At 39.1% G+C, this 27,712-nt stretch overlaps 1 protein-coding gene across 2 annotated transcripts in view; it reads left to right on the top strand.

The window, feature by feature from the left end:
- NUP155 (nucleoporin 155) overlaps positions 1 to 25,945 on the top strand; it is a 35,999-nt gene extending 10,054 nt beyond the window's left edge. The window contains exons 13-35 of one of the 2 annotated variants that reach the window (XM_044431397.1): positions 382 to 552; positions 2,050 to 2,160; positions 3,591 to 3,685; positions 4,284 to 4,372; positions 6,053 to 6,115; positions 6,198 to 6,348; positions 9,887 to 9,953; positions 10,922 to 11,037; positions 11,538 to 11,641; positions 12,183 to 12,316; positions 12,529 to 12,720; positions 13,168 to 13,306; positions 14,641 to 14,776; positions 15,784 to 15,937; positions 16,363 to 16,467; positions 16,601 to 16,755; positions 19,053 to 19,182; positions 19,469 to 19,582; positions 20,395 to 20,515; positions 22,609 to 22,719; positions 23,859 to 23,995; positions 24,937 to 25,043; positions 25,503 to 25,945. In XM_044431397.1, the coding sequence (XP_044287332.1) occupies positions 382 to 552; positions 2,050 to 2,160; positions 3,591 to 3,685; positions 4,284 to 4,372; positions 6,053 to 6,115; positions 6,198 to 6,348; positions 9,887 to 9,953; positions 10,922 to 11,037; positions 11,538 to 11,641; positions 12,183 to 12,316; positions 12,529 to 12,720; positions 13,168 to 13,306; positions 14,641 to 14,776; positions 15,784 to 15,937; positions 16,363 to 16,467; positions 16,601 to 16,755; positions 19,053 to 19,182; positions 19,469 to 19,582; positions 20,395 to 20,515; positions 22,609 to 22,719; positions 23,859 to 23,995; positions 24,937 to 25,043; positions 25,503 to 25,641 (2,841 nt within the window). In that variant the 3' untranslated portion in view covers positions 25,642 to 25,945. The remainder of the gene's footprint in view (positions 1 to 381; positions 553 to 2,049; positions 2,161 to 3,590; positions 3,686 to 4,283; positions 4,373 to 6,052; positions 6,116 to 6,197; positions 6,349 to 9,886; positions 9,954 to 10,921; positions 11,038 to 11,537; positions 11,642 to 12,182; positions 12,317 to 12,528; positions 12,721 to 13,167; positions 13,307 to 14,640; positions 14,777 to 15,783; positions 15,938 to 16,362; positions 16,468 to 16,600; positions 16,756 to 19,052; positions 19,183 to 19,468; positions 19,583 to 20,394; positions 20,516 to 22,608; positions 22,720 to 23,858; positions 23,996 to 24,936; positions 25,044 to 25,502) is intronic. The other variant, XM_044431398.1, reaches the window with a different exon arrangement.
- Positions 25,946 to 27,712: the final 1,767 nt, after the last annotated feature.

Genomic DNA, 27,712 nt, shown 5'->3' with positions numbered 1-27,712 from the left:
TGCCTATTAAGATTTCTTTCATCCTAATCTGGTTATACCTTTTGACTTCTGCACATCTCATGTTTTCTCCCTGTTCTGCCCTCATTTGTAGAACAGTCTGCTTAATATTACTGGAGAATTCATTACTGTGTTACGATGCAAGTCTGGATTTACACTTTATGAAGCATATTAATATTCCAATATAGCACTGTAGATTTTATTGCCTGGTGGGAAGTTCATATTGGCCCCATTGCAGTATAAAAGGACTGCACAAAGTGAAGGCTGTGATGACTGCTAGCTTTCACAGGTGCAGGCAGGTGTTCATTGGCAAAAACTGTAGATTGTGTATAGAAATGGGCTGTAAGTGATTTGTGTATAATTATTCTACAATTTTTATTTCAGGCAAAGACACCTATTGATGGGCATTCTTGGGCTCTTTCTGCAATAGATGAACAGAAAGTTCAGAGGATTATAACACCATTGAATAAAGATCTTATTCCGATAACTGACTATCCTGTAGTTGTGCAGCAGCATATGTTACCGCCAAAGAAATTTGTTCTTCTTTCAGCCCAGGTATGTAGTATAATTCTTACTTCCATGCTACATTCTACTCCATTGATGCCTATATTTTCTAAAGTGATTATTTTTAACAAGAAGTTAACTTTTTAGAGCAATACTTAAGAAAACTTGTTAAAAATGTGTGTTACTTTACAAAACACAAAAGTCTCTGTATTTGAGTAATACCTGTAAAGGTCTACTCATTTCATACTTTCATAATCATCTCAAAGAAACTTGCTCAATTTGTAATTATAAGAGCCTTTTAATATATCAAATTTGTTTTTTATTTAGATAAGCTGGAACTAGTTGGGTGTAACAGTTGTAAAAAATAAAACTGTAAAACTTGGTCTGATCCCTGATAGCTCAGAACAGGGCCTTTAGCATGATGGTGGTGCCTGCTCGCAGGACCCTCAGATTACAGACTAACCCTTCTGGGTTAGATGCCTGCTGAAAGTGTTGTAACAAGCATTCCCAGAAAAATAATACACAGTTTTATCAACTTCTGCTGTATTGTTCATCCTTACAAATGTCATTTGATGTAAGCAGTTTATATATATCATTAAATAGAAATACTTTATTTTTAAATGATAAATATCCTCAGTGCACTTGTATTATGTGAAATAAGCAGAGGGTTACAAAAGTGAGAAAGAAGGGCTTAATTTTTAAAACAAAGTAATAGGGCTCTAGTTCTTGTTGATCAATGCGCCCTGTCCTGTAATCTTACATGGGTTCATAAACAGTTATGATTACAAGATAGGAAGAAGTCGATGACAGATTCACTGGGTTTGCACATCATGACAAACTACTATAGATTAATTAATCTGCTGTGTTTAGTCACGTGCACCAGCTGCAATTTTGAATATGCACCATGGCACACATCATAACTTGTACTGTCATGAAAACCTGGTCAGAATGGGTTAGATGAGGGCTAAACAATATTTGTAAGAACAACCCATGGTACTCTGTGGTGATCATGTGGGCCCAGTTAGTATTTTGGCAAGAATTTCATATGTCTTTGAAACTAGGTACAAAGCTAATTCCTATCTCAAATTAAGGGCTAGGAGGAAGGTTTACTAAAGGTTAAATTTCACTGTGCTGCACATCTTGAGCAGTGTCCAATAATCCCAGCAGATATCAGCATGAGAGACTAGTGCTTCCTAAAACAAATTGAAATAAGCCAAAACAGCACTCATCTTACTGATACAACACAAATAGTAAAAGGCACAGTGGTAGTACTGAATACTGCCCTTTAGTTTCTGTGTCATAGTACAGGCTCAAAGCTTGGCTGCAGAGATTCTCAGTAATCTGTGGCATGCCACAGATTCAAGCTCAGTTCCCCAGTTTTGTAAAATAGAATTATTGATTGAATATTTATTATGTGTTCATATCACCCTAAAGTCAAAGTTCTCTTAAGGACAGTTTTGAAGTTGAACAATATCTAAGAACTGTAAACCATTTGGGCCTTAAAAATGCTAGGAAAAGTTACCACCAGGTTTGTTTGTTTCCTTTTAGGGGAGTTTTATGTTTCATAAACTCAGACCAGTAGATCAGCTACGACATCTTTTTGTGTGCAATGCAGGAGGTGATGGAGAAGATATTGAAAGATTTTTCAAATTGCACCCGGTGAGAATTTTTTGACTTGCTCTTAAATTATACTGTCATTTGTTTGCAAGATGTTCCTCTATACTGGGGTGAGCAAAGCTTCTTGATCATCAGGGCTGCATGTGGTGTCACTTACTGGGTCACTACACATGTTCACATGCAAAATGGAGGGAGGCTAAAGCCACCTCTTCTTCCTCCCACTCCATGTGACCCTTATCAGGATCATTGTTTTCCTGCTCCAGTTAAGGGCAGGGAAAGCGTGTTCCCAGCTGCCTAGGTGCTGCTCATAGCAGGGCCTGATTAGTAGTAGTTTCCCTGCAGCCCAACAACAGCAAACCACATATGACCAGTTGGTTACATACTCCTCCTCATTATTTGCTATTTGCCATTCACATGGTATTTGCTAATTTAGAAGGCTATGTACTATAAACCTGAAAGGGTTAGCCCTTCTTATAAAAGCAGGACTTCTCCTTTAGCAGCTGAAACTGGAAAACACCCCATCTGTTCTCAAAGCTCCATTTGCTTCCACTCTTGGAAAGTAGTATATGCTCTTATAATTCTCTGTTGTGGTCCATCATGTTGTACAAGCCTTTAAATGATTTCAGGTTGCTTATGATATTTGTAATTTGCGGACCACATTTAATATACCATGTTGTTATTAAATACCTGAACAATTCGCTTACTGGATTAAGCCAAAGATTGGTTTAGTTCATCGTGCTACCTCCATCAGGAACTAGCTAGATACTTCTTGAAAACTCACAGTCAAGCGATGTTATTAAATACTGAAATATAGCTGTCATAGTCTCTCAGTTACTATTAAGTATTCTTTTTGAATTCATTTGTTGTAGTTTTAAATAAGTAGGTTTGATTAGTGGCATTCACCATATTTTACAGTAATAGGTTCTGTGAGTGATATGAATTGTGTTGCACAACTGGGGTTGTTCAAACTTTGAGTTTTCGAAGCTAATATTGATTGAGATGGCCTGCCTTCAACTTGCCTGGACTTCTGATTTCTTTTTGTTTTTTCATTTTTAGTCATTCTGCATGGACAGATAGTTTTGATTGTTCAGGATCCAGCAGCAAAGTTAGTCCCATTTGTAGATTGAAGGAGGCAGGATTACATTGAATTTTTTGTTAACATTTATTGGAAGTCATGAAAAATGATACATTTGTTTAAGTATAGATCTAAAAATTTACAAAACATCTGGAGTGAATAATTGTTGAAACTTTATAGCAAGGACCTGTAGATATATAGCTAACATCTAATGGCAATTGTTTGCAATTGTATTCCTATGTTCCTGGGATTATTCCCCTCTGAACTCAGTGGGACTTAATTCTGAATAGTATGGGTTACTCCTGACCACTCCAAATAGTACATGATTATCAACATTAGAATTATGTCAGGATGACCTGTAATTTTATTATTGCTGTCTTAATGGTGCTTTTTGCAGGAAGAACAGGCTTGTGCTACTTGCCTAATCCTTGCCTGCTCTGCTGCTGCTTGTGATAGAGAAGTGTCAGGTTGGGCTACTCGAGCATTTTTCAGGTAAAAGAATTCATATTTCATTACAGCAGGGGGCGCAGCTTAAAAATCTATTGTATCACAGCAACAGATAGACTCTGCTGAACTCTGGATGGAGTATGTGAACTGATAAGCTAAACTTTTAATAAACTTCCATAATGAGTAGCTGATTGCTGTTGCCTTGGTAACAGTATTATACTTTGTTTCATATTGGCATTGTGGATCTAAGCTAAGATTCTTCCTCTCTCTCCACTCCAAACACAAGGAAAGTAATCTTGACTTCTAAGAAAAAAATATCTTAGCTTTGATTTATACTTTATGTGGAAGTGGCCCTTTTCCTATTTAACTGATAAGCGCACAAGTACCATCTTCAGATTTAATGACAAACTACAGCTTACCATCGTGGGAACATGTGAGCTCCATCCCACTACTTGTCACCTCCTGTGCAACTCTAAGAAGCAGCTTGGTTTTCTTACTGACTAATCACAGTGTGCCATTTTGTCTGATATCAAGATAAACTGTGTTCTTACACACTTTACCATTTAACTACTACAAAGACATACTGAATTTAAAAGACTGAAAACTTTTGTTCATAACAAGACTTTAATCTGGTAAATTTCAGATATGGTGGTGAAGCACAGATGCGGTTTCCATCCCTTCCAGTTCCTCCAAGTAATGTGGGGTCTGTACTGGGCTCTCCAGTTCTACCTGGTAAGTAATGAACATGAGCTATTTAGTGTCTTATGTTGCACCTTTATTTCCTGGCAGGGCTTATTTACTTTTTAAAATTTTATTTTGCAATACATTCCATCCTTCTATAATTTTTTCTTGTAGTTTTAATAATAATAGTGTCCATGATTCAATAGTACATTTCAATGAAATAAGAATGCCCTTATTAAAACAAATTATTAAAATTGATGGCGTTTTGATACATTCATCAGTAACTGAAGTTCATCTCTCTCACCTTAATTCTATATCATGTTCATACATAGAACATTCAGCACTGGAGCAATACAGCAATAAAATAAGAGATTTGAAAAAAGTCTAACCTATCTCTTTCCTTCCTTGCCCATTCCTTAGTATAGGGGGCAATCATTTCAGCCCATGGGCTGTGTTGTTTCTGGGCAAGGTGAGTGGGGGCTGCATCCCAAAGTGGAGCCCCAAAGTGATAGCCTATACCTCAGACACACAGCCACTCACTCGCTCTTCTATGCACTTATCCAGTCACACACTTTTGTGTGACCCCTGCCCCACAGCAACTGGGTTTTTTACAAGCCTTCCTTGGTGACTTTGGAAGGTCTTTAAAAGCCTGATCTCAGCAGAGAGGGAAGCTTTTCAAGGGTTGGGTCTGGGAAGGGAGGACTAGCTTTTCCCTCCCTTTACCTGCCCCAGCACACTACAGCCTCCAGTTGCCTCCATTGCCACCAGCGAGGGTTCTTAAAAGCCCAAATGCTGTGTGCAGAGGGGTGATTTTTTTTGTGGGAGGGGTCTCAGTTGGCAAGGGACAGTTAGTCCATCCTTCCATAGCAGTGTTCCCTCTGACAATGGCCATTCTGTAATGAGACTTTTAAAAGCGTCATTTGTACCATGGGAGAGAGGAAGGAAATTTCTTCTCCCCAAGAACAAGAGCAGTGGCTGGATGGGGACTTCCAATAGACCAGAGGCCCCATCCCTGCCTTGGTGCAATGCAAGATGAATTGCCTTTCTTCTTCTTGGTTATCTCAGACTTAACATCCTTTGGCCAGGTACATAGCAAAACTTTTGGGGGCAAATTACTATTGAGTAATTAAGGGAATAGTATACCTATTCAAAATTATGTGACATCCCCAAATGTCTACTAAATTGCTCAACTTGAGCTTAGGTTGCATCTTGTATAGTTTGCATATTGGTCAATTTGTGAGTTATTGAACCCACAAATTGCCAAAATCTAGCAGAAGCAAACGTGCACTGTCTGCCATGCTCCGCCATTATTTTCACATTCAGTTAATAGCCTATGATCAAGGTGTTTGTTGATTGTTATTGTGGTATCCAAACCTGGACACTTTGGGATGACGTGTGAAATGGTTCAGAGTCTCTTAAAAACATTGTCCAAGTTGCTGTCAGAGAAAGGTTTCTTTAAAGTATATATTCTGATATCTATGGAGAGCCAGTGTGGTGTAGTGGTTAAGAGCATGGGACTGGGACTCAGAGGATCTGGATTCTAGTCCCCACTCAGCCATGGAGCCAACTGGGTGACTTTGGGCCAGTCACAGACTCTCAGCCCAACCTACCTCACAGGATGGTTGTTGTGGGGATAAGATGGAGGAGGAGATGTAAGCTGCCTTGAGCCCTTTGTAGGAAAAAGGCAGGACATAATTTGAAAAATAAAGAAATAAATTCTTCTTTCATCAGGTTCCCCTATGCATACTGGAAGTCCCTACCCTAACCCCAGCTTTTTGGCAACACCAGCACAAGGTATCACCTTTTAATTGTTTGTATATTCACTTCTAGTGTCATACTTACAGATTTATTTTTTTAAAAAGCATTGTTGTTTCAGGTTTACCGCCTCCTGTTATGTCAACTCCGGTATTTGCTTCAAGCAGCCATGTGCCTCAGCCTGGTGCTTCAGTTAGTGGCACGATGTGTCCAGAAATAGTCTTTTCTGGAAAGCACAATGGCATCTGCTTATATTTTTCTCGGATTATAGGGTAAGTTATTCTTGAAAGTGTTAGTATATGTGTATTTTGAGTCCAACAACTGTTTGATTCATTCCTTCATTCATTTTAAATATATGTGGGCTACCCTTCAGGTCAGGAGTTCATCTAAGGAGGCATGCAACAATAAAATGGATATAATAAAATTCATAACAAAATAATACATTAATCAAAAGAGCAAAAATTCCACAAAAAAGCGAGGTTATTTTGTTGTTGTTGTTAGTTGTGAAGTCATGTCCGACCCATTGCGACCCCATGGAGAACATTCCTCCAGGCCTTCCTGTCCTCCACCATCCCGCGGAGTCCACTTAAGCTCACGCGGACTGCTTCAGTGACTCCATCTAGCCACCTCATCCTCTGCTGTCCTCTTCTTCTTTTGCCATCTATTGTTACCAGCATTAGGCTCTTCTCCAGTGAGTCTTTCCTTCTTATTAGGTGGCCAAAGTATTTGAGTTTCATCTTCAGTATCTGGCCTTGATCTCCTCTAGGACTCACCGGTTTGATCACCTTGCAGTCCAAGGGACTTGCAGGAGTCTTCTCCAGCACCATAATTCAAAGGCCTCAATTCTTCAGTGCTCAGCCTTCCTTATGGTCCAACTTTCACAGCCATACATTGCAACTGTGAAAACCATGGCCTTGATTATATGCACTTTTGTTGGCAAGGTGATGTCTCTGCTTTTTAGTATGCTGTCTAGATTTGCCATAGCTTTCCTCCCCAGGAGCAAGTGTCTTTTTTTATTTCTTGGCTGCAGGCCCGTCTGCAGTGATCTTGGAGCCCAGGAAAATAAAATCTGTCATTACCTCCATTTCTTCCCCATCTATTTGCCAGGAAGTGAGAGGACCGGATGCCATGATCTTAGTTTTCTTAATGTTGAGTTTCAAGCCAACTTTTGCACTCTCCTCCTTCACCTGCATCAAGAGGCTCTTTAGTTCCTCTTCACTTTCTGCCATTAGAGTGGTATCTGCATATCTGAGGCTGTTGATATTTCTTCCAGCAATCTTAATTCCAACTGGTGATTCATCTAGCCCCGCTTTTCTCATGATGTGCTCTGCATATCAGTTAAATAGGCAGGGCAACAGTATACAGCCCTGCTGAACTCCTTTTTCAATTTTGAACCAATCAGTGGTTCCGTGTGCAGCTCTCACTGTTGCTTCTTGACCTTCATATAGGTTTCTCAAGAGACAAATAAGATGGTCTGGTGCTCCTATTTCTTTAAGATCTTTAAGATCCAGCGTATGTTGGCAATTTGATCTCTAGTTCCTCTTCCTTTTTGAAATCCTGCCTGTACTTCTGGTAGTTCTCGGTCCACATACTGCTGGAGCCTAGCTTGTAGGAATTTGAGCATAACTTTGCTAGCATGTGAAAGGAGAGCAATGGTGCGGTAGTTTGAACATTCTTTGGCATTGCCCTTCTTTGGGATCGGAATGTAAACTGACCTTTTCCAATCCTGTGGCCACTGTTGAATTTTCCAAGTTTGCTGGCATATTGAGTGTAGTACTTTTACTGCATCGTCTTTTAAAATTTTGAATAGTTCAACTGGAATACTGCCAGCTCCATTCGCTTTGTTGTTGCTCAGGCTTCCTAAAGCCCATTTGACTTCACATTCCAGGATGTCTGGCTCGAGGTCAGTGACCACCCCATCATGGTTATCAGGGACGTTAAGCTCTTTCTTGTATAGTTCCTCTGTGTAATCTTGCCATCTCTTCTTAATCTCTTCTGCCTCTGTTAGGTCCCTGCCATTTTGGTCCTTTATCATGCCCATCTTTGCATGAAACGTTCCCGTCATATGTCCAATTTTCTTGAAGAGATCTCTGGTCCTCCCTATTCTATTGTTTTCTTCTATTTTTTTTTGCACTGTTCATTTAAGAAGGCATTCTTATCTCTTCTAGCTATTCTCTGAAATTCTGCATTCAATTGGGTGTATCTTTCTCTTTCTCCCTTGCCTTTCGCTTCCCTTCTTTCCTCAACTATTTGTAAAGCTTCCTCAGACAGCCATTTTGCTTTCTTGCATTTCCTTTTCTCTGGGATGGTTTTAGTTGCTACCTCTTGTACAATGTTGCGAACCTCTGTCCATAGTTCTTCAGGCACTCTGTCTATCAGATCTAATTCCTTAAATCTATTTGTCACCTCTACTGTATATTCATCAGGGATATGATTTAGGTCATACCTCAGTGGCCTAGTGCTTTTCCTACTTTCTTCAATTTAAGCCTAAATTTTGCAACAGGAAGCTCATGATCTGAGCCACAGTCAGCTCCTGGTCTAGTTTTTACTGACTGTATAGAGCGTCTCCATCTTTGGCTGCAGAATCTGATTTCTGTGTTGACCATCTGGTGATGTCCATGTGTAGAGTCGTCTCTTGGGTTGTTGGAAGAGTGTTTGCTATGACCATCGTATTCTCTTGACAAAATTCTACCATCCTGTAATTATGTTTAGTGGAAACAGGTAACTTCAAACCATGGCTTATTTCCAGTAACTATGGCTTATTTCTCAGAGCTGTAGGTATGAACACAGGTGTAGGTATGAACTTGATGTTGGGTTAACCCCTGGGCTGTTTAACCACTAAACAGCCCATTGATTGATGCTTGCACATCACATGATCAGCCTCCAGTTGTGCATATTGGAGGTTTCTTATTGAAAATTGTACATCTTGGGCACAGTGTACATCACATATTGTGAGTTAATTAATCCACAATTTGCTGCTGTGACTTGTGAATAGTCCCATTGTAGCTATTTTAAAAACAGTGTAAGCTTTGCTTTAAAATAGAAAAACCTTCTTTTAACTGTCAATTACAATGAAAAGCTCTACCTGTTTTGTAATTGAAGGTTTATAGAATTGAATATTGACAACATATTTATAAATAAGGTGATCCATATATTCTGTCTTTCCAGTCTTCAATTGACTTCCACTTTTTGTGGACATTAAGGTTTTAGTTTTTTATGTCATAGTAAGCCAAAGCACTCACAAGCACTTATGCAAATAGTGATTCTGTAATTCAAAATATATGAAACAGGTTGACAGAGCATGATATATTAGGCTTGGTTGGAAATGTTTCTCTAGGTAACATTTTTTGGTAATTTCTCCTTGATATTTAAAATAACATACTATGGAAGACAATTAGGATAACCAATGTATTCAGTAGTCTGTTCCATTGCTTAAAGGTAATAGGAAGCACAATTATTGTATCATAATAGTTATATGAACCAGAAATATGACTGTACATCTCAGCCATTTAAAGAATGAATGACTGAGTAGAACAAAGGGGGAAAAGAAAAACAAGCTGTCCTACTTTTACAGTACAAAGCACAAGAAAATTAAAACAGCTACTGTATTTAAATATGCACACACACAGTTTGTATGAATGCATAGCTAATATTTTGATATAAATGTCTTCAGTGAATTGACTTGTTAACCGTTCTTGGGTGGAGATGTGGGGGTGGTATCAGTACCCTATGGTTCTTCATGGAGTGAAAATGTACACGGTGGACTGATGATAGGAAAATACATCAAACTTGTGTTTTCCTAATTTTCAGAAACATTTGGGATGGAAGTATAGTTGTGGAGAGAATTTTCAAGAGCGGCAATCGTGAAGTTATAGCTGTAAGTGCTAATGGGCTTTAATGTCTATTTCCCTCCAAGTTCTATATAAAAAAATTAATATCTGTATAATAGTTAAGGAATCTTTTTTTCCTGAAAGGGTTGAATTGCATCAGGAGTAATCTGTTAAGGATTACAAGCCAGTAATTTATGGAGCAGCCCCTTTTGCTTTCCTTCTGTGTGGTCTCCCTCCCCTTTTTCTTTCTACTACCCTACCTCCTCCTCTCTTTCTCTCTCCTTCCTTTTTAATCTAGTGGGTTGCTCCAGGGACACATAGACCATACTTTACCAGACGTCAATTGTGGAGGGCTTCATCCCATTTCATTAATCCATCTATTTTGTCTTTCACCTCTCAGATTTTCCCCTCATGCCTTCTCTTCCTCCAGGCTGCTTCCTCTGGGTTCCTCTAATGGTCTGATTATGGTTTAACATATTGACAAGCAAATGCTTTGGGTATCCTATGCTATAGTTTAAATAAGAGGGAAACATTTGATCATTCCAGACAATAGCTTATTTAGAGCTGCTGGGAAAAAAGTTATTTCAGTGGTAAAAGCAAAGCTTTACGTGCCTCTTTCTGCAAACCGTAGCATCAGAAGATGTAGATCATCTTTATGTGGACCATCCCAGAAAAAGTGGAGAGGTGGACAGTGTTTTTTCTTATATATTCTTAACCTACTGCAATCTGGAATGGAGCTGTTTAGGAGAATCTTTAGCCCTTGGTTCTGTAGGCTGTAAAATCTGGGAAAGTTACTCTTCCTCACATGTGTAGAACTGGACTTATGGTCAAATGTGGTTCATGAAATAAAAAACTCAGTAAAATATTAGTAATAAAGTATGATTCATAAATGTATTCATGCAGAATTATAATTATGCTTGTATGATACTAACATATGGCACTAAAATCTCTTTCTCAATTAAAATTAATAAAAATATTGGATATGTTCAATTCAGTTAACCTTTCCATTGTTTAGGTTGAAAGCAGTGTTCCACCACAAGTGTTAGAATCTGTGCTACAAGAATTAAAAGGGCTACAGGATTTTTTGGATAGAAATTCACAATTTGCAGTAGGATCTCTCAGAAATCACAGGTAAGAGGATTAAGGATTCTTAATTTTGTGAAGGAAAATAAAACAACCAATGGGACTTAATGCTTTGGCAGTTAGATTTTATGGACAATTGATTCAAAAGTTCAAATCGTTCTCTGTGCTACTGAGGTAAATTGGTGTATCTCCAAAATTTATGAACAGGTTTTTATGCTCTTGTAAACTATATTTGTTAACATTTTGATACTTTGACTAATTTCATGGGTTTTCCACAAGCAACTTAAAAAGTAACTAGATAGAACAAAGCTTATATAGAATAGTAAGTTATCATTATCAGTCATTAAATCACTATATTAAATGTGCATTTAGTGGCTAGTGATATTTTGAGGTGATCTGGGGATTTTTTACTATTTTTTTTAGTGACATGCATTTAGTACAATATGGCTACAGTCAACCTAAATCTATTTCAGCTATCATATAGCAGCACCAAACCTGTGTTTATTATTTTTAATTTGCTGCATACATGTTCTATTTTCTTGAATCAGTTTTGCCACTCCAGCTAGCCTGCAGCAGCGGTTACTTGGTGTCATGAGGTCTGATGGTGGAAGTTCTCAGCAAATGCAGCAAGAGCTCCAGAGGAAGTTTCATGGTAAGGAAGAATAATTTTACATATTCTTTTTTGTCCTCTCCTTTCAATGGAAAAACACTTGAGGACAAATTTGATATACTTTTAACAGTAAAACAGTGACTGGATTCACATAATGTGCAGTTAGCCCTGATGTTGCCCAAAACCAGAGTGCTTAGTGCAGGGTGGCTTCTTTTTGGCAAAAATAATGGAGTGAACCTGTTAGTAAGGTTGTTCTTCATCCAAACCCAGGAGACTGCTTTTGTTGTGAATGAGAGCAGCAAAATTCTTTGCCACTCACTTTTTAAGTCAAGTAGTGAAAGACGGTTTTCATAGTCAGTGCACCACCACACTGGGGATTGCTTAAAACCTGATGATTCCTGCCTAGTGGGGAGATAGTTGGAACTACAAGAGCCTGACCATAGATCCCTTCAGGCCATGTTGCCCTGTGATTCTTTGATGTTTTCTTGAACAACTTAAAGGAAGCCAAGAAGAAAAACTTTAAGGAAGCTAAGTGGAGAGAACATGCATTGATTGTAACTTAGTCTGTGTTTCAATTTTGCAGCAGAGGCACAATTAACTGAGAAAGCTTCCCTACAAGGCATCCAGCAGCTTGTTCGGAAAACCTGCCAGGCTTTGGCATTATGGAAACTTCTTTGTGAGCATCAATTCAATGTTGTTGTTGGTGAGCTTCGAAAGGTATGTGTCAGGGTATTCCTAGCTTCTGGGCGTAGAAAAAGTATACCATTTGTATACTTGTAAAAACAGACCCTATCTTGGTGTCTGGGAATTACAAGTTGTATTTTCATGATGCTTTCTTGTTCCTTTGTTGTGAATGCAGCATGATATGTACTTAACATATTTAAAACCATTTGAACTACTGTATAAATTGTGGATTTTTTTAAACATAGGAACTTCAAGATCATCTGAAGGTTACTACCTTCAGGGACTTGGTAATTAGAGACAAAGAACTCACTGGAGCCCTCATAGCTTCTCTTATCAACTGTTACATCAGAGACCATGCTGCTGTTGATGGCATCAGTTCACATTTACAAGAGATCTGTCCACTGCTCTATAGTACAGATGATGCTATCTGTTCCAAGGTATGGTATAGTAAGCAATATAAGAAGAAGCTAGTTGTGCATTTTGCTGTAAAGTGTATTTTCACATTTTGCAATGCTAAAATAGTTACTTTGGTTAGTTTCAAAGCAAGACAAATTCATACCAAGAGTTATGTAGCCAGTTTGTTTCTTCAAACCATAGTTAAGGATAAACCATGATAACCTGGTCCAGATGATACAATAAGCCAAGTTTCAAGGAAACTGAAAGTAAATGTTGCTGCAGCCATCCTCCCAGACACATGGGATGGTACAATAGGCAAGTGCTTCATGTCTCACAATCTCAGGAACAGTATACTTAGACTAGGCTGTAATTTAATGCATGATGACTTGGCAGTAAGCCCCATTGAACCCAATGAGACTTATAGTGAAATATGAGATTGGGCTATCAGCAAGTTTAAAAAATAAACATTTCTGCTTATGTCTAACTAGGCAAATGAATTACTTCAACGGTCCCGTCAAGTTCAAAACAAATCTGAAAAAGAGAAAATGCTAAGAGAGTCATTGAAGGAGTATCAAAAGATAAGCACGCAAGTGGATCTTGCGAACGTCTGTGTACAGTATAGACAAGGTGAGTTTCAAACATATACTAAGTTTCTATGACAATGTGCCTATGTCCCTCCATATCAAAATGACAAGGCAATTATTTGTTGGGGAATAATGGAAATATAATTTGGTAGGGAATAATACATATAAGTAACAAATTAGCTTTATTTTTAAAATTGAACTTTTAGCTGTCATGATTCAGTAGTTGAGAACAGTGGTCTGTTCTCTGTTCCATCCACTAGAAGGCAGGAAGAAATAGTTTGCTCAAGGATGCAGTGTTCACACAACTCAACAAGGAACAACCCTGCATGGTTACCATGGTTCATGGATTTTTTTACCATGCTCTACCTGACAGATCAAGTAGTTTCTATGTTAGTATGGTTTCCATTCTCCCTTCCCAGTCCTCCTCCTCTTGGTATGTATCCTATCAGCCACGGCACCTGAAATTTGGTTCCAACGTCCACCATTCCCTGCCTACATTGTTTGCTTCTTCCACACTGGTCTGCACATAGGGGCTGTATGGCTAGAGCAGCTCCTGCAGCAGTTGCATAATCCTGAGTTGAGACAACACAACAGACCAACAGTGGTTTAAAAAAAGAAAACCACCATGGCTTGTTGTGTTATCTGAATCCAGCCTACAAGTCTCTCCTACTCTAAAATTAGTCTGTCTTCTGCCTCTGTAGTGAATGGATGCATGTCTCCATCTCTTGCTTTTTAGATAGCCTATTTAAAAAATAGGTGACAAGAAGAGTCATAGAGAAGTGGGTTATTCAGCTCCAGCTTCCTCTTGGCTGTGCTTCCTTATAGTCCTCCCTGCAGCCTGAAAGAATGATGTTTTAGGAGATACGACTACATTCTTTGAGTTTGACTTCACAACCCTTTCCTGATTACCAGGGCCTTGCCTCAGCCATACCACGTCCAAATAAATTACTGTCAGGTACCCTGTAATAAATGCGATATTTTACCATTTTTAGAGATTAGTGGTATCTTTCAAATGAAACTTAATATTTAAATTGAGATGTTTCAAACACATACCACGTTAAAAGTCCTAAACTGGTTCTGGTTTTACCAGAACAGCTCAAAAGCACTTGTGAGTAGGACTGAAGCTCTGCCAAATTTATGTATCTAAATTGTACACATTTTATACTTAAATACAACTGTGTTTTACAAGTACATAGAAGCAATGAAAACTTGAGAAACATGAAGGATTTTGCTTATGGAAGTGGACATTTTTAGCATCTCACAGTCTAGAATGAGACCTTTGAGTGGTGCCTTTTGTGTTTTGTAGTTGGAAGTTTGTTGTTTGTATTAGTTTATATACAGTATAACTGTTCTTTTTTTCTCATTTTTAATCTCCAGTGCGTTTCTATGAAGGAGTGGTAGAACTTGCTCTCACTGCTGCAGAGAAAAAGGATCCCCAAGGTCTTGGACTCCATTATTACAAAAATGGAGAACCAGAAGAAGATGTAACTGGGTGCCAGGCCTTCCAGGAGAGGCAAGTTCTTAAAAACTAAGATGTTGGCAGTAATTTACTAAATCTGTGAAAATGTGGAAATAGCTTAAACATAATTGTAGGTTACAATGTAAGCATATATTTCAGATACCTCATTAAGATGCTAGTTATGTTCGCTGAAATACAGTTTTGGCCAAGAGAAATTTATAGCTGATGACTTGGGAGCATGTGAGGACACAACATACTTTCCATGTGTTCTGGAAATTAAATGTCCAGATAATATGGGATTCCATACTTTTTGTTCTTCCACAAAAAGTTGAGACAATCAGGAAAGTCTTGTATAATTTTGATTTGATTTGGATAGGAACTGACTCTTCTATAAAGATACCACATGTGATTGTTCATTGTGGAATTTCGTTCACCAGAACTCTTGAATGGGATTTCAGGCATGATTTCATTTTAGAATGGTTTCATTTACATTAGTGTATTGGATGTTAGAAGACTGAGCACTTAGAAAGATTTTGGAATAATGATCACCCTTGAATCTTGGATAGAATAGGTTATAAATTGGGATATAAATAGCAACTTGGCCCTTAATTTTTTCTCGTTGTGTTCTTGTGAACAATCCAAGGAATGGAGGCAGAGAAGGTGTCAGCTAGGTTTCTCTGTGACTTTGTTCACTAAATGCTTTGCAGTTAGCCTGCAAAGGGGTGGGCTAGTCTGCTCCTGAATATGTACTGGCCTACAACTCCTATTACCCCTCACCATTAGCTATGCTGACTGGGGCTGATGGGAGTTGTAGGCCAGCACATGTAGAAGCCTACAAATTACACACTCCAGCCTGTATGTACATATTCTATGGACTTTGTATAGCATTTCAAAGTCCACACAAGTCTTTTGTATAGCAGGGTGCAATATGCAGAGTAAAGCTACTATCATTTTATAGAAAATTGCAGCATACATAAGATGCGGATGGTAAATTATCAAGATTCCAGATGTTGCTATGCATTTTTGAAGATTTTGTTTATGAGTTATGTATCTTTTTGCAGATTAAACAGCTACAAGTGCATCACGGACACTCTTCAGGAGCTAGTCAATCAAAGTAAAGCTGCTCCACAGTCTCCCAGTGTACCCAAAAAACCTGGTCCTCCTGTATTGTCATCTGATCCTAATATGCTGAGCAATGAAGAAGCAGGAGTTCATGTAAGAAGGGAGAAAGGAATATATTGAACTGTCATTAACTTTGCTTGTCTTAAATCCAGTAGCCAGGATCTAAAGAACTACCTTAGGTATGCCCAAGGGCTTGATTGTGTCTCATAAACTTCTTTTGTTTGACCAGTGAATGCTAAGCCTTATCTGACAGTGCTATTGAAACTACCTTGTTTCAAAAGAAGTTTGACATGGGACATAATGGAGAATATTCTTAGGCAAACATGTGCCAAGCTCTCCCCTGGGTATGCTTACATTTCCTTAAGTCCAAGTCAATATAACTTACCATAGGCTTTTGTAAAAATGTTATTAAGGCATAACAGTAATATCTCTATGCTAATATATTGAGAGGAAATGTATTCTGTATAATGTACAGTTATGTGCATTTATTTTAATATTTTTCTCCTCACTGATTCTAGTTCGAACAAATGCTTAAATTGGCCCAACGTTCTACAGATGAACTTTTTAGTATTGCTCTTTACAACTGGCTGGTCCAAGCTGATCTTTCTGATAAACTGCTACAGGTAAGGTCACTTGGTAACAATACATACAATGTTTGATGGTTTTTTGATGTTTAAGAATCAAACCTTTCAGTCAGAATGAATAAAAAGCAGCATTGTAAGCTGTATTGCTTTACTTCTTTCCTGATTCCTGCAGATAAACTCTCCATTTTTGGAGCCATACCTGACACGTATGGCCAAAATTGATCAAAATAAAGTTCGCTATATGGATCTGCTGTGGAGGTTCTTTGAGAAAAATAGAAGCTTTAGTAATGCTGCCAGAGTGTTAGCCAAATTGGCAGACATGCACAGGTAAAGGCTAATTGTCATCAGTTTTTGATTCTAACAATGAAATAATTTCTGGTTGTTTTGGTTACTTTCTTATATTAAAAGTTTTGCAAAGGAATGATCATGACAAAAGCCAGCCGTATAAAACTTGTGATTCATTAAGCTGAAAAGGCAATTATTTGGGTATTGTGAACTCCCAGTGTTTGCAGTCCAGAGCAAGCAGCAAAAGCAGAAGGCTGGTAAGTTGTGTTTGGGTTAGGAACTCATAAGTTACACTTAAGTTGCTAAACATGATTGCATGTAGATAAAACACATTTTAATTAATTCTGATATATTTTACAAAATATCAAGCAAGATCATACATTAAAGTGTAGAACTAAACACATGTAATGCTATACATATTCGGGAGTAATCACCGTTAAACTAAATGGGACTTCTGATTATACAGGTATCATATGCTGGCATTGTTAGTGTGTGTGTGTGTGTGTGTGTGTGTGTGTGTGTGTGTGTTTGCAAGGTGCATGGGTAGTATAATTACTTAATAATGCCCCAATGTCAGGGTTTTATTATTTAACATTGGTCTATTTTTGCCTTCTTGAATGGAAGAAGAAATCCTTGGTCATGTCTTAACAACTTCTGTGGAATGCTACAGTGATTAGACATAATGGAGATAAATGAACTGAACATGGTTTACAAAGTTGAAGTGAGAAATACCACTATTGGAGATAGCAGCCCATAGTATTATATTTTATTAGCTGCATTCTTTTATAGATTCAGTTGTCTGCCTTCTGTTGGTGAGTGAGGGAGGTGACTAAAGCCTACCCCCAGTCTTTCCCAAAGTATAATCTATGAGCTAACCTTATGGCAGTAACAGAATTTTTTAAAGTAGAGGTTTTGAAAAGCAGTACAGAGGAAACCTTTCTTTTTAGATAGAAGAAGAGATGGCCGAGCAGGTATCAAAAGATTGGCAAATATTTTAATAGAGCAGTAAATTATCAAAAGGAAGAATGGTGTTCTACAGATGCATATTGGAATCTCAGCTAGTAGTAACAGAGCAAGAAAGGGATCTTGGGGTGCTGCTGGACAGCTCAATGAAAATGTCAGCCTAGTGCACAGCTGCCGCTGTAAAAAAAGGCAAACTCCATGTTAAGCATAATTCGGTATGGAATAAAAAGTAGAACTGCCAAGATCATACTCTCCTTAAACAAGTTTTTGATGCAACCACACTTAAAATATGGTGTGCAGTTCTGGTCACCTTTCCTGAAAAAAGGCAATTATTGAGTTGGAAAAAGTATAGAGAAGAACAAAAAAAATGATCAAGCAGAATAGCTACAACAGCTGGGACTGTTTAGCTTAGAAAAAAGGCAAGTAAGAAGAGACATGATAGAGGTGTTTAAATTATGCAGAATGTGGAAAAAGTAGGGGGACATTTTTTCCCAGCACTAGAACCTGGGATCATCCCATGAAGCTGATTGGTAGAAGGTTTAGACAGATAAAAGGAAGCACTTCATACAGCATATAGCTAAACTGGAATGCACTGCCATGATGGTCAGCACGTGATGATGGTCACCAATTTGAATGACTAAAAGGGTACTGGACAAATTCATGAAGGAGGTGGCTATGCATGGCTACTAGCCCTGCTGGTCTTGTACTACCTCCATTACCAGAGGTGGCATACATGAGTTACAGAGAAGCTTGGGCAAATGGAGGTTTTTTACCCATCTGGTTTGAGAGCTCCTGTGTACACTTGCTTTGCCACCATGTGAACAGAGTGCTGGACTGGATGGACCATAGGTCTGATCCAGCATTTAATGTTCTAGATGAGTATAGACCATGGGTCCTCAAACTATTGCTGGCCCATCATGCCCTTTCATCCGGCCAGCGCCAGCGTCCACACACGGGAGGCAGTGGCTTGCTCACTTGGAGATTGTTTTGGACTCATTAGGAGATCTCCCAGCGAGTTCAAAACCATCTCCCAGCGAGCAAACCGCCGCCGCCGCCTGCTTCCCCTGTGCACTCGCTGCTGCCTTGTAGTGCGGGCTGGAGTGGCTTGCTTGCTCAGAGATGGTTTGGGACTTGCTGGGAAATCTCCAAGCGAGCGAGTCACTGCCGCACGCGCGCACCCGATGACACCTCACCAGCCCACACACCCAGGCACCGCCCCCGTCCACCGACCCTCTGCCTTTCAACTGGCCTCCTATTGAAAAAGTTTGAGGACCCTTGATATAGACAGCTAGAATAGCAGGTCTCAGATTTTAAAAGACTTCTGAATATTGTGCATGGAAGCTACCATATTAATTACATGTATTATATTTTAACAGCACTGAGATTTCACTTCAGCAGCGTCTTGAATATATTGCACGTGCCATTTTGAGTGCTAAAAGTTCCACAGCCATATCACCAATAGCTGCTGATGGTGAATTTTTACATGAACTGGAAGAGAAAATGGAAGTAAGTAAACAATTAATTTAGACAGCATTGATATTAGCAAGGTTCAGAGATAAGCAGCATGTGGTCTCAAAGGCTTGTGTGCAGCCTAGATATTTTTAGAAAGTGAATTCCTAAGTTATGGTTCTGTTTAAAAATGAAAAAATCAGTTTTTAAATTTTCAAGCTCAAAGTCTGTATTTTAGTTGTAGTAACTGTAATAATGGGTCAAAAGTTGTGATGGAACTAAGTATAGAAGCTCAATGGTATCCACTGAGTTCTTCAAAAACTGATCTCTATTTTTTAACCAGGTTGCCAGGATACAGTTTCAAATACAAGAAGCATTACACCATCAGTGTTCCTATCATTCTTCAGTGCAAGATGCAATTTCCCAGCTGGATTCTGAGTTGATGGAAATTAGCAAGGTGCTGTTAAAATAAATAATGGTAACAATACCCAAGCTAGTGACATGTGAGGGATCTGGTTTGGGGATGGGAATCGATCAGATTTTCTTGACTTGGCTCTCTGGTTTTTAGCTTGCTTTTTGTCTGCCCCAAGCCCAACTTGCACCGAGCAGCCACATGAATATCTGGCAGGAAGCAAGTCCAACTGTTGCACAGTTACAACTAGCAAGACCTGCTTGTGAACTTGCAACCCTGACACCTGCTGTGCAAACAGAGTTCTGCTTCCACATGTGATTTATGGGCTTTGCATTCTCAGCCACAGAATAATTAAGTACAAAGAAGGGGCCCACTAGCATTCCTGAGCATTTCAGACTTGATGTTGGCTCGACTCACTTCCTAGGTCAGTGCCAAGCACAGGAAAGAAGTCCAAAAGAGCAAGAGAGCTGGATTCCAGGAGGCTCTTCCCATCATTAACCCAACCTACAACGTATGGAACAAATAAAGTGTGTCTCCCAAACAATTTTTTATTCATCGAAAAAACAAACACTCTGACTTGTAGTATATTTTTATTCTATGTTGTTCTGTCACCACTATTCCTGTTATGTGCTAGATAAAAAATATCAATGTATATATTACACATTTCCTGATGTGGAACACATTTGGCTAGAAGCTTCAGCAGGCGTTTGTAAAACCCCAGTCCAGTAAGACTTTTCAGATAAAGTACATTATTCAGTATTTTCATTACTTTGGTGTAAGCTGCCAGTTAATTCAGTTTTATTCCATCCATTATTTGTTATATGTGAATAATCAAACTTTTTGTTTCTAAACCACAGCTTTATGGGGAATTTGCTGACCCGTTCAAACTCTCTGAGTGCAAGTTGGCCATTATACATTGTGCTGGTCATTCAGACCCTATCTTAGTGCAGACACTTTGGCAAGAGATAATAGAAAAAGGTAGGTCCAGCTACTAGAACAGATGCTTGGAAGTACACAAATACAGAAAAGTATGTATCATTGTGTTGGTCATCAGTACAAGAGGGAGATTTTTGGTTTGATACCCTTCCCTTTTTCTTTTAAAGAAGTCAGAGCAGCTTAAATCATTCTCCTCTTCCTGTTCTCAGTCTTATCCCCAAAACAACAACCCTGTAAAGTAGGTTGTGCTGAGAGTCTGTGACTGGCCCGAAGTCACTCAGTTGGCCGAAGTCACCTGAGTCCCATTCTTGCGCTCTTAACCACTACCCCACACTGGCTGTCCCTCAACTTAGATAAATATTCCCCCACCCCCAATATAGAGGTTAAGTATTTTAATTAAACAGGAAAGGTCATTGTAGGATAACATTCTTGAAATTGGAATATGTTCCAAGGATGGTCCATTTTAGAACATGTTATGATAAGTGCACTATTTCTCTATTCAACAGCAGAAATAGGCAGTTGACATATAGATGTGTAAGAAAATGTGCCCCTAAAGCTGTATGCACACAGCTTATGTTCCTTAGTGAGCAGGTTGACAGAGGAGTTAGGAAAAAACCCTTGCAAATGAAGGGAAAATACTGTAGGGTTCCCCTTAGTCTGGACTAGGACTTTATTTTCCTGAAGGTGGTAATACATTAAATACATTTTGGACTATTTTTCCCTTTCATTTTTCCCTCTCAGCCTATTGAATGCTTTCTGAGATTACTAAGGGTACACATAGAGTTCTCTGAATGCACAAACAACTGTGTAACTGTTACTTCCTATTAGATTGGAATCCCTTTACAAGTCAATGGCACCTGCAAGATTATGGAGCAGATAGTAACCATAAATTGTAGATCAGAATTATTCCAGATTTGACAAAGTGCCCTTGGTACGCTTGGCAAAGTGTTCTCTTGTATGCTTCCTCCTATGTTGTAATCTCTTTTTTTAAGTAAGTTTTATTAGTATTTTCTACAAACTAAAAAAAAGAACTAAAAACTTCAATCATCAGAGACATCAGACCTACTGGGTCAGCTCCCCATTTTTTTTTATAGCAATCCGTAGATATATTCAAATCTAAGCATAGTCCCATTTCTCTAGCCAATAATAAACAGAGTTCCAAGTTTGATAGAAGTATGTATCCTCTTTCTTCTTCAGAGACAAAGTCAGCCTATCCATTTTAGCACAGTCCAGAATCTTTTTTAAAATCAGTTCATCAGTGGGTGGTTCTTCACTTCTCCAAAGTTGGGCAAATACAATCCTTGCCTCAGTAATTACGTGTAGAATCAAATACATTGCTTGTTTATCAACATCATCAGACACAATGCCTAATAAAAAGGCTTCAGGTTTAAATATTAAAGACTTGTAACATTTCCTCAAGCCATTTATGTATTTTAGCCCAGTATTTTTTTGCCTTATCACAAGTCCACCACATATGATAAAAAGTACCAGGTTTATGTTTGCATTTCCAACATCCATTTGACATATTTGGAAACATCTTTGCTAGTCTATTTGGTGATAAGTACCATCTATAAAACATTTTATAAAGATTTTCTTTATATGTGCTAATGTTCTCCTATGTCATAATCTCATACTGTGGGCTTATGTGGCAGCAGACAGCTACGACTCACCATTTTAACATCCCTGAAGTGTCTCTAGTCTTGTACTAGCCTGTAGCGCTGTGGGAAATCATTTTGGCCCCTTTCAGGCCCAGCCACCTGGCACAGGCTCTACTGGGTGCTGATGCTGTGCCTACCACAATAGAATTTTCTCATAATGAACAATATCTCTCATAGGGAAATAAGAATTGTTCTCATTAACTGTAAACATTTTACAAATGTCTCAGTCGGCTTGGTGTAATGTTCTTTACAGTCTTAGCTTAAAGCAATTCATTGTCTGGGCTATCAAAATATTTTTTATAGTTTAATGTTCTGTAAATAGGAGTGTACATTTATAGTCCACTCATAGGATGGTAAATGGCTACAGTGTTAAAATAATGTTTAAAATATTATGTGATATATTAGTAATGGAAATAATACAAATGTAAGCATTCATTAGATCTTTTAAAATAGTGGTTTTTTCCTTTTCTTTTTCAGCACTGAGTGATAGTGTAACTATGAGTGCTCCTGACAGGATGCAGGCTCTTAGCCTGAAGATGGTAATGCTTGGAAAAATCTATGCTGGGACACCTCGCTATTTCCCCCTAGGTATATCATTAAAATTATGAATATTCAGAAGGGTCACTAAAATCCAATAATAAAAAAGGGAAAAATAGAGAAGACATTCCAAAGCCTTGCTCTATCTTAGTTCACTGCCAGTGCTTTTTGTTGAGCTTCCTCAGATAGCATGGACTGGTGATGTCAAACTCTATAGAAGTCTTTATTAAAGCCTTGGGAAAGTGGAACAGCCTATATTTCCAGTTAAATAGTAACACAAAATTTAATGAAAGTGTGAAAAGCCTGAAATAATTTCAGACTAGAAAATATTGGTTCGTATTCTGAGTGCTTCTAGCCATCAGCAGCCTAGTTTGGAATGTGTGAGATTATGAAGTAAAGCTGTACTTGCCTTAAGTATATTTTGCATGTATACAAGCTCAAAGTAACATCTGAATTTCTTTGAATTGAACTGTAAGTACCTGTAGCCAAGGGTCACATGGAGGACATGAACTGAAGGATGAGCATTTGGCAGATGCACACATACTAGAGCAGTGGTGGACTGAAGTTAGTGCTTAAGATGTTTTGGACTTCAGTTCTCAGAAGCCCTACAAGTATGGCCAATGGTTAAGAATAGTGGGAGTCGAGGTCCAAAACATCTGGAGACCTGCTTTCTGCTTGCAGTACATACATGCCCTAGGGCCAGCTGGGGAGGAAGAGAAGAAAAGCTCTTAAACTTGCATTGAATGTTATGCTTGGCTCCATACATGCCATGGAGCCTTGTTCAATGGTGGTTCTTCATGGTTTTGATGTGGTCTCACTTCTATAACCCATATCTTTGAATCTTCTTGGTCTATATCTAGGATTACACATTCTTTTCACATCCTGGCTAAAAAGTTTTAATTCTGTGCACATGGAAATCTTCCCAGCAATTTCTCTCAAACCACCTGACCACAGCAAAAGCTCTGGTTTTATACTATGACTAATTATTGTCTGTAATGGAAGCTGCACGGACAAAGTCCTTAAGGTTTTCTTAAGAATTTGTTCCCTCCAACCAAGCCTACATGCCTATGGCACAGCAGCAGAGTACTTTTCAAAAAGTCAACTGAGTGAAAATGCTTATAAGGGAGACAAAGTAGCAACTAAACTTTGTGACGCTTAAATTGATGCCTTGTTACTTATTTTTTCCTCAGATTTCTTAGTACAGTATCTAGAGCAGCAAGTTTGTTCTTTGAATTGGGATGTGGGATTTGTAACTTACACAATGCAAGAAATTGGTGTGCCATTGCCAAGGCTTCTTGAAGTATATGATCAGCTATTCAAAGCACGGGTAAGAAGAAAAGCTCAAAATCTTCTTTCAAGTTCAGCTGTTGGGTGCATCCAATATTTTCAATGACAGCATTGCTTAATACTTACTTAATCAGATACTTAATTGGAAGAATGTTTGTAGCACTTTTGCACTTTTTAGTGCTTCCAAATGAGGATTTTACTGTGCAATTGTGCTACCTCACTAACAGGATGTTATGGGAGGCCCAGATGCTAATCTAGTTTACACCATCAAACTAAGTTGAAGCTAGTTTTAGTCCCCACAGATACTAGCATTTTGCAGTGCCATTTTCCTAATTATCCATTCTGGTGTGGGATGTCATGTTCTCCAAACACAAGCAGCATGACATGTTTGAAGGGAAACAATCTTCAAATAACCCATGGTTTGTTGTAGGGTTATTTAAATGTTGTTTCCCCTGCAAAAAGCTATTGTCTGCCTAGGTTTGGACAACACAACAGATCACACCTGGATGATTTATTAGGGAAATGGCACCTGGCATATGCTGGGGATTAGCACAAGCCCTTGTAGTTTCTTTAAGCCATATAGCTTGTTTGAATATGCAGCCTGGCACATTGGCGTTTTCAGTTTGTATTCCTTCCACGGCAAGGTATCTCTAAAGGTATGTCTTCCACAAGTAAGTAGCTCCTCAAGATATGAGTTTGAGATGGGTACTTGGACTGATCAAGAGGCCTGTGCTGCTTGCAGGGCCAAAGAAAGAATTTGGATGCTGTGTACAGATGGGAGTACCCTTTTTACATTTCTCTTAGCTGAGAACATCTCAGGCTTTATTACACATTTCAGCTCAGAGCCATCCTCAGTTATTTCCTTGTAACAGGAATATTAACCAATGTGTTAATGTTAGTATTTTATGCACAAATGTTCTTAGGTATGCTTGAAAGTTGATGAATCATTTTGAACTTCTTATAACCCCTCTCCACCCCCAGGATCCATACTGGAGCAAAATGAAGAAGCCTTTGCACTTATTGGAATGCATTCATGTATTATTATCAGGATACGTTCAAGACCCTAACAAAGTGCTTGCTTTTGAGAGGTGATTGTAATTTGAACACACACACTGCAAATAGAAGTTATATAGTCAGGAAATGGAATGATTATCTTGTGTAAGGGGGTGTGAGGAGAGTACACTTGTTGAAATAGGTATTCTTCCTTATTTCATTGTGTATTTAGTCTTCCAATATAAAAACAAAATTAGTAGAGGAGCACTTTCAGTTAATATTTCATAACAGATATTCCAATTATTAACATATAAATGTGTACCTGTTAATTCACACAAAACATGGGCACATGAAAATCCACCATTTCCCCCATGCAGCAGTTATGCTTGACAAAATTCTTCCATTGGCACCAGTTGCCCAGCATTTTGTTCCTGTCCTATTCTATGATCATCACTGACGCTGAGCATAGCTGCAAAATTAAGAAGAAAGTTTAAGGCCGCCTTATCTTGACAAAAAACAAAATTAATTGTCTCTCTGTCTCTCTTTCTCATTAGACGGCGATTCACAAATATTTGCTTGGATGCTATTAGTTGTTACCTTGTTGAACTTCAGTCCATAAGTCCAACACTAGCTGTTCAGACTATCACAGGGAACTTCAAATCACTCCAGGCTAAATTAGAACGGCTTCACTGAATATAGCGATACCTACAATTTGCCTGGTTGGAATGAACTGTCACTGCACTGGAATCAGAGAAGGCAAATGCGTATAAAGAAACATGGCAACAATCAAGCACCTGCTGAGATGGATGATTGAATTATTATTGTTCTGTGTCATGTGTTCATAACTACATGTATCAGAATACAGAAATGCCAAGCTGTTTCTTTTTTGTTTTTTTAATAACTACAATTTTTTCTAACAGTAAATCAATTTTATATGCATTGGACTAAGCCGCCTTGTATAATCCTGCCCTAGCAATTAAAATTATTTGTATAGTGAGTTTCTTGTTAAATTTTGAATAGAATTTGTACAAGGACCATAGAAGAGAGAGGCTTGACTATCTTGTTTAACTAACAGTGCACTGCTTTTTCTGCTTGAGGGATTTGAATAACCCACTGCCTGTCCCTCTGCAGACCAGATGATGTCAGTGGGCCTGGGCTCTTCCTGTCTCTGGAGGGGGCTATACCTATCAGGATCACTGACAGGAGTACATGGCAAGGAAGAGAAGACACTGCTTCTATAAGCAATGGAGAAACCTCAGTCCTGGCTGCATTGGGATTTATTGTGCAGTGCAGCTGAAGTTTTCCTGATGGAGATATGGGCGGGAAGATCACAGGGGAAGCTAGTGGCTGCTACTAGGGCTACTCACTGAGGGTGCATGGGGTTGACTCTCCCCAAGTGCCCCTTCCTCAGTTCAGGTGGACTCCCAGCAGCTTGCCAAGCAGACATGTCACATATGATTGAACTGCAAAAGAAGTCTTGCAAGAAGCCTTCTTCTGCAGCACAGTCATGCTCCTTTGGTGTGTGAAGGGAGACAGTATTTGAGAGCAGTGTGTTGTCCATCACAGCTGTATACCTCACTGTCCTAGTTGATTGCTGGTGCCTGGTATCCAAGAATAACACTGAATATGCTAGACTTCATTGTATCTTTATATTCCCTGATTTAACGGAAAGATGAGTCTGCTTGGCCTCTCCAGTGGCATAACTATTCCTCCCTGTTCCTTTCAAGGACTATGGCTGTGCGCCTTATAGTTGTTGAGATCACCTCATCTAGAAGCACTATCAGGAAATGGATAAAAGGCTCATATTTATAATTATTATTTTTAACAAGCTACATCACTCATTCATTGGACAATTCTGCTGGTCTGCCCCTTCCATATATTTTGACCACATAGAAATATAATGGCAAATTATGGTTTCATGCCAAATACCTGAGCAGCAGCAAGTCTTGTCTTGTGCACATTTTGTTTGTGTGCCATGCTTTCTAAGATGATTTGAAGGTCTTTGCCATAGGTCCTCAAACTACGGCCCGGGGGCCGGATCTGGCCCGCCATGCCCATTTGGACCCCGCACGTGCACACGCTGCCGCCCACCTTGCCCCACATGCAGGAGGCAGCGGTTTGCTCTCGGGGAAAACAATCCAAGCGAGCAAGCCGCTGCCTCGTGCACCCACCTTGCAGCACGTGCCTGCCCCGCTTCACCTCCCCCTGCCGCCCGTGCACACCCGCACCTTGCCTCCCCTCGCTGCGCACCCCACCCCCGCCTCAGCGCACACGCCGCATGCACCAGCCCCACCCCTCGCCGGCCCGCACACACCACCAGGCACCACCTTTTTGGCCCACGCCAGCACCTGCAGCTTTCAACGGGCCCCTTGGTGAAAAAGTTTGAGGACCCATGGTCTTTGCAAACATACTTCGCCTTTGCATCCAAACATAAATCCATTGAACCTTCATTGTGAACAAATGGACTTAAGCAAACCTTAAGCTTACCATACATTTGTGTGCAATAGCTAACAATACCCAAAAGTCAGTTTAGAAGTTACGGCTTGCAAGAACATGGAAATGGTACAGAATTCTTACCAATGGAACTGGTACTACCTTATCCCTACATTTTCATACAGATTTTTGAGGAGTACCTTTTTTTCCTTTGACATCACTTCTTAGCACAGTCCAATCAAAATAAACTTTAAATTTGAAGAACTTTCCTGAGGCTTCAATGAAGTTTCTCTTTTGTGAAAATACGGAATGAACTACAATCCCTGACTAT

This window comes from Varanus komodoensis, unplaced genomic scaffold (assembly GCF_004798865.1).
Source record: "Varanus komodoensis strain SLA01 unplaced genomic scaffold, ASM479886v1 scaffold22, whole genome shotgun sequence".
NCBI lineage: Eukaryota > Metazoa > Chordata > Lepidosauria > Squamata > Varanidae > Varanus > Varanus komodoensis.
The sequence above is the reverse complement of the archived record's forward strand: the minus strand, read 5'-3'. Positions and strand labels throughout refer to the sequence as shown.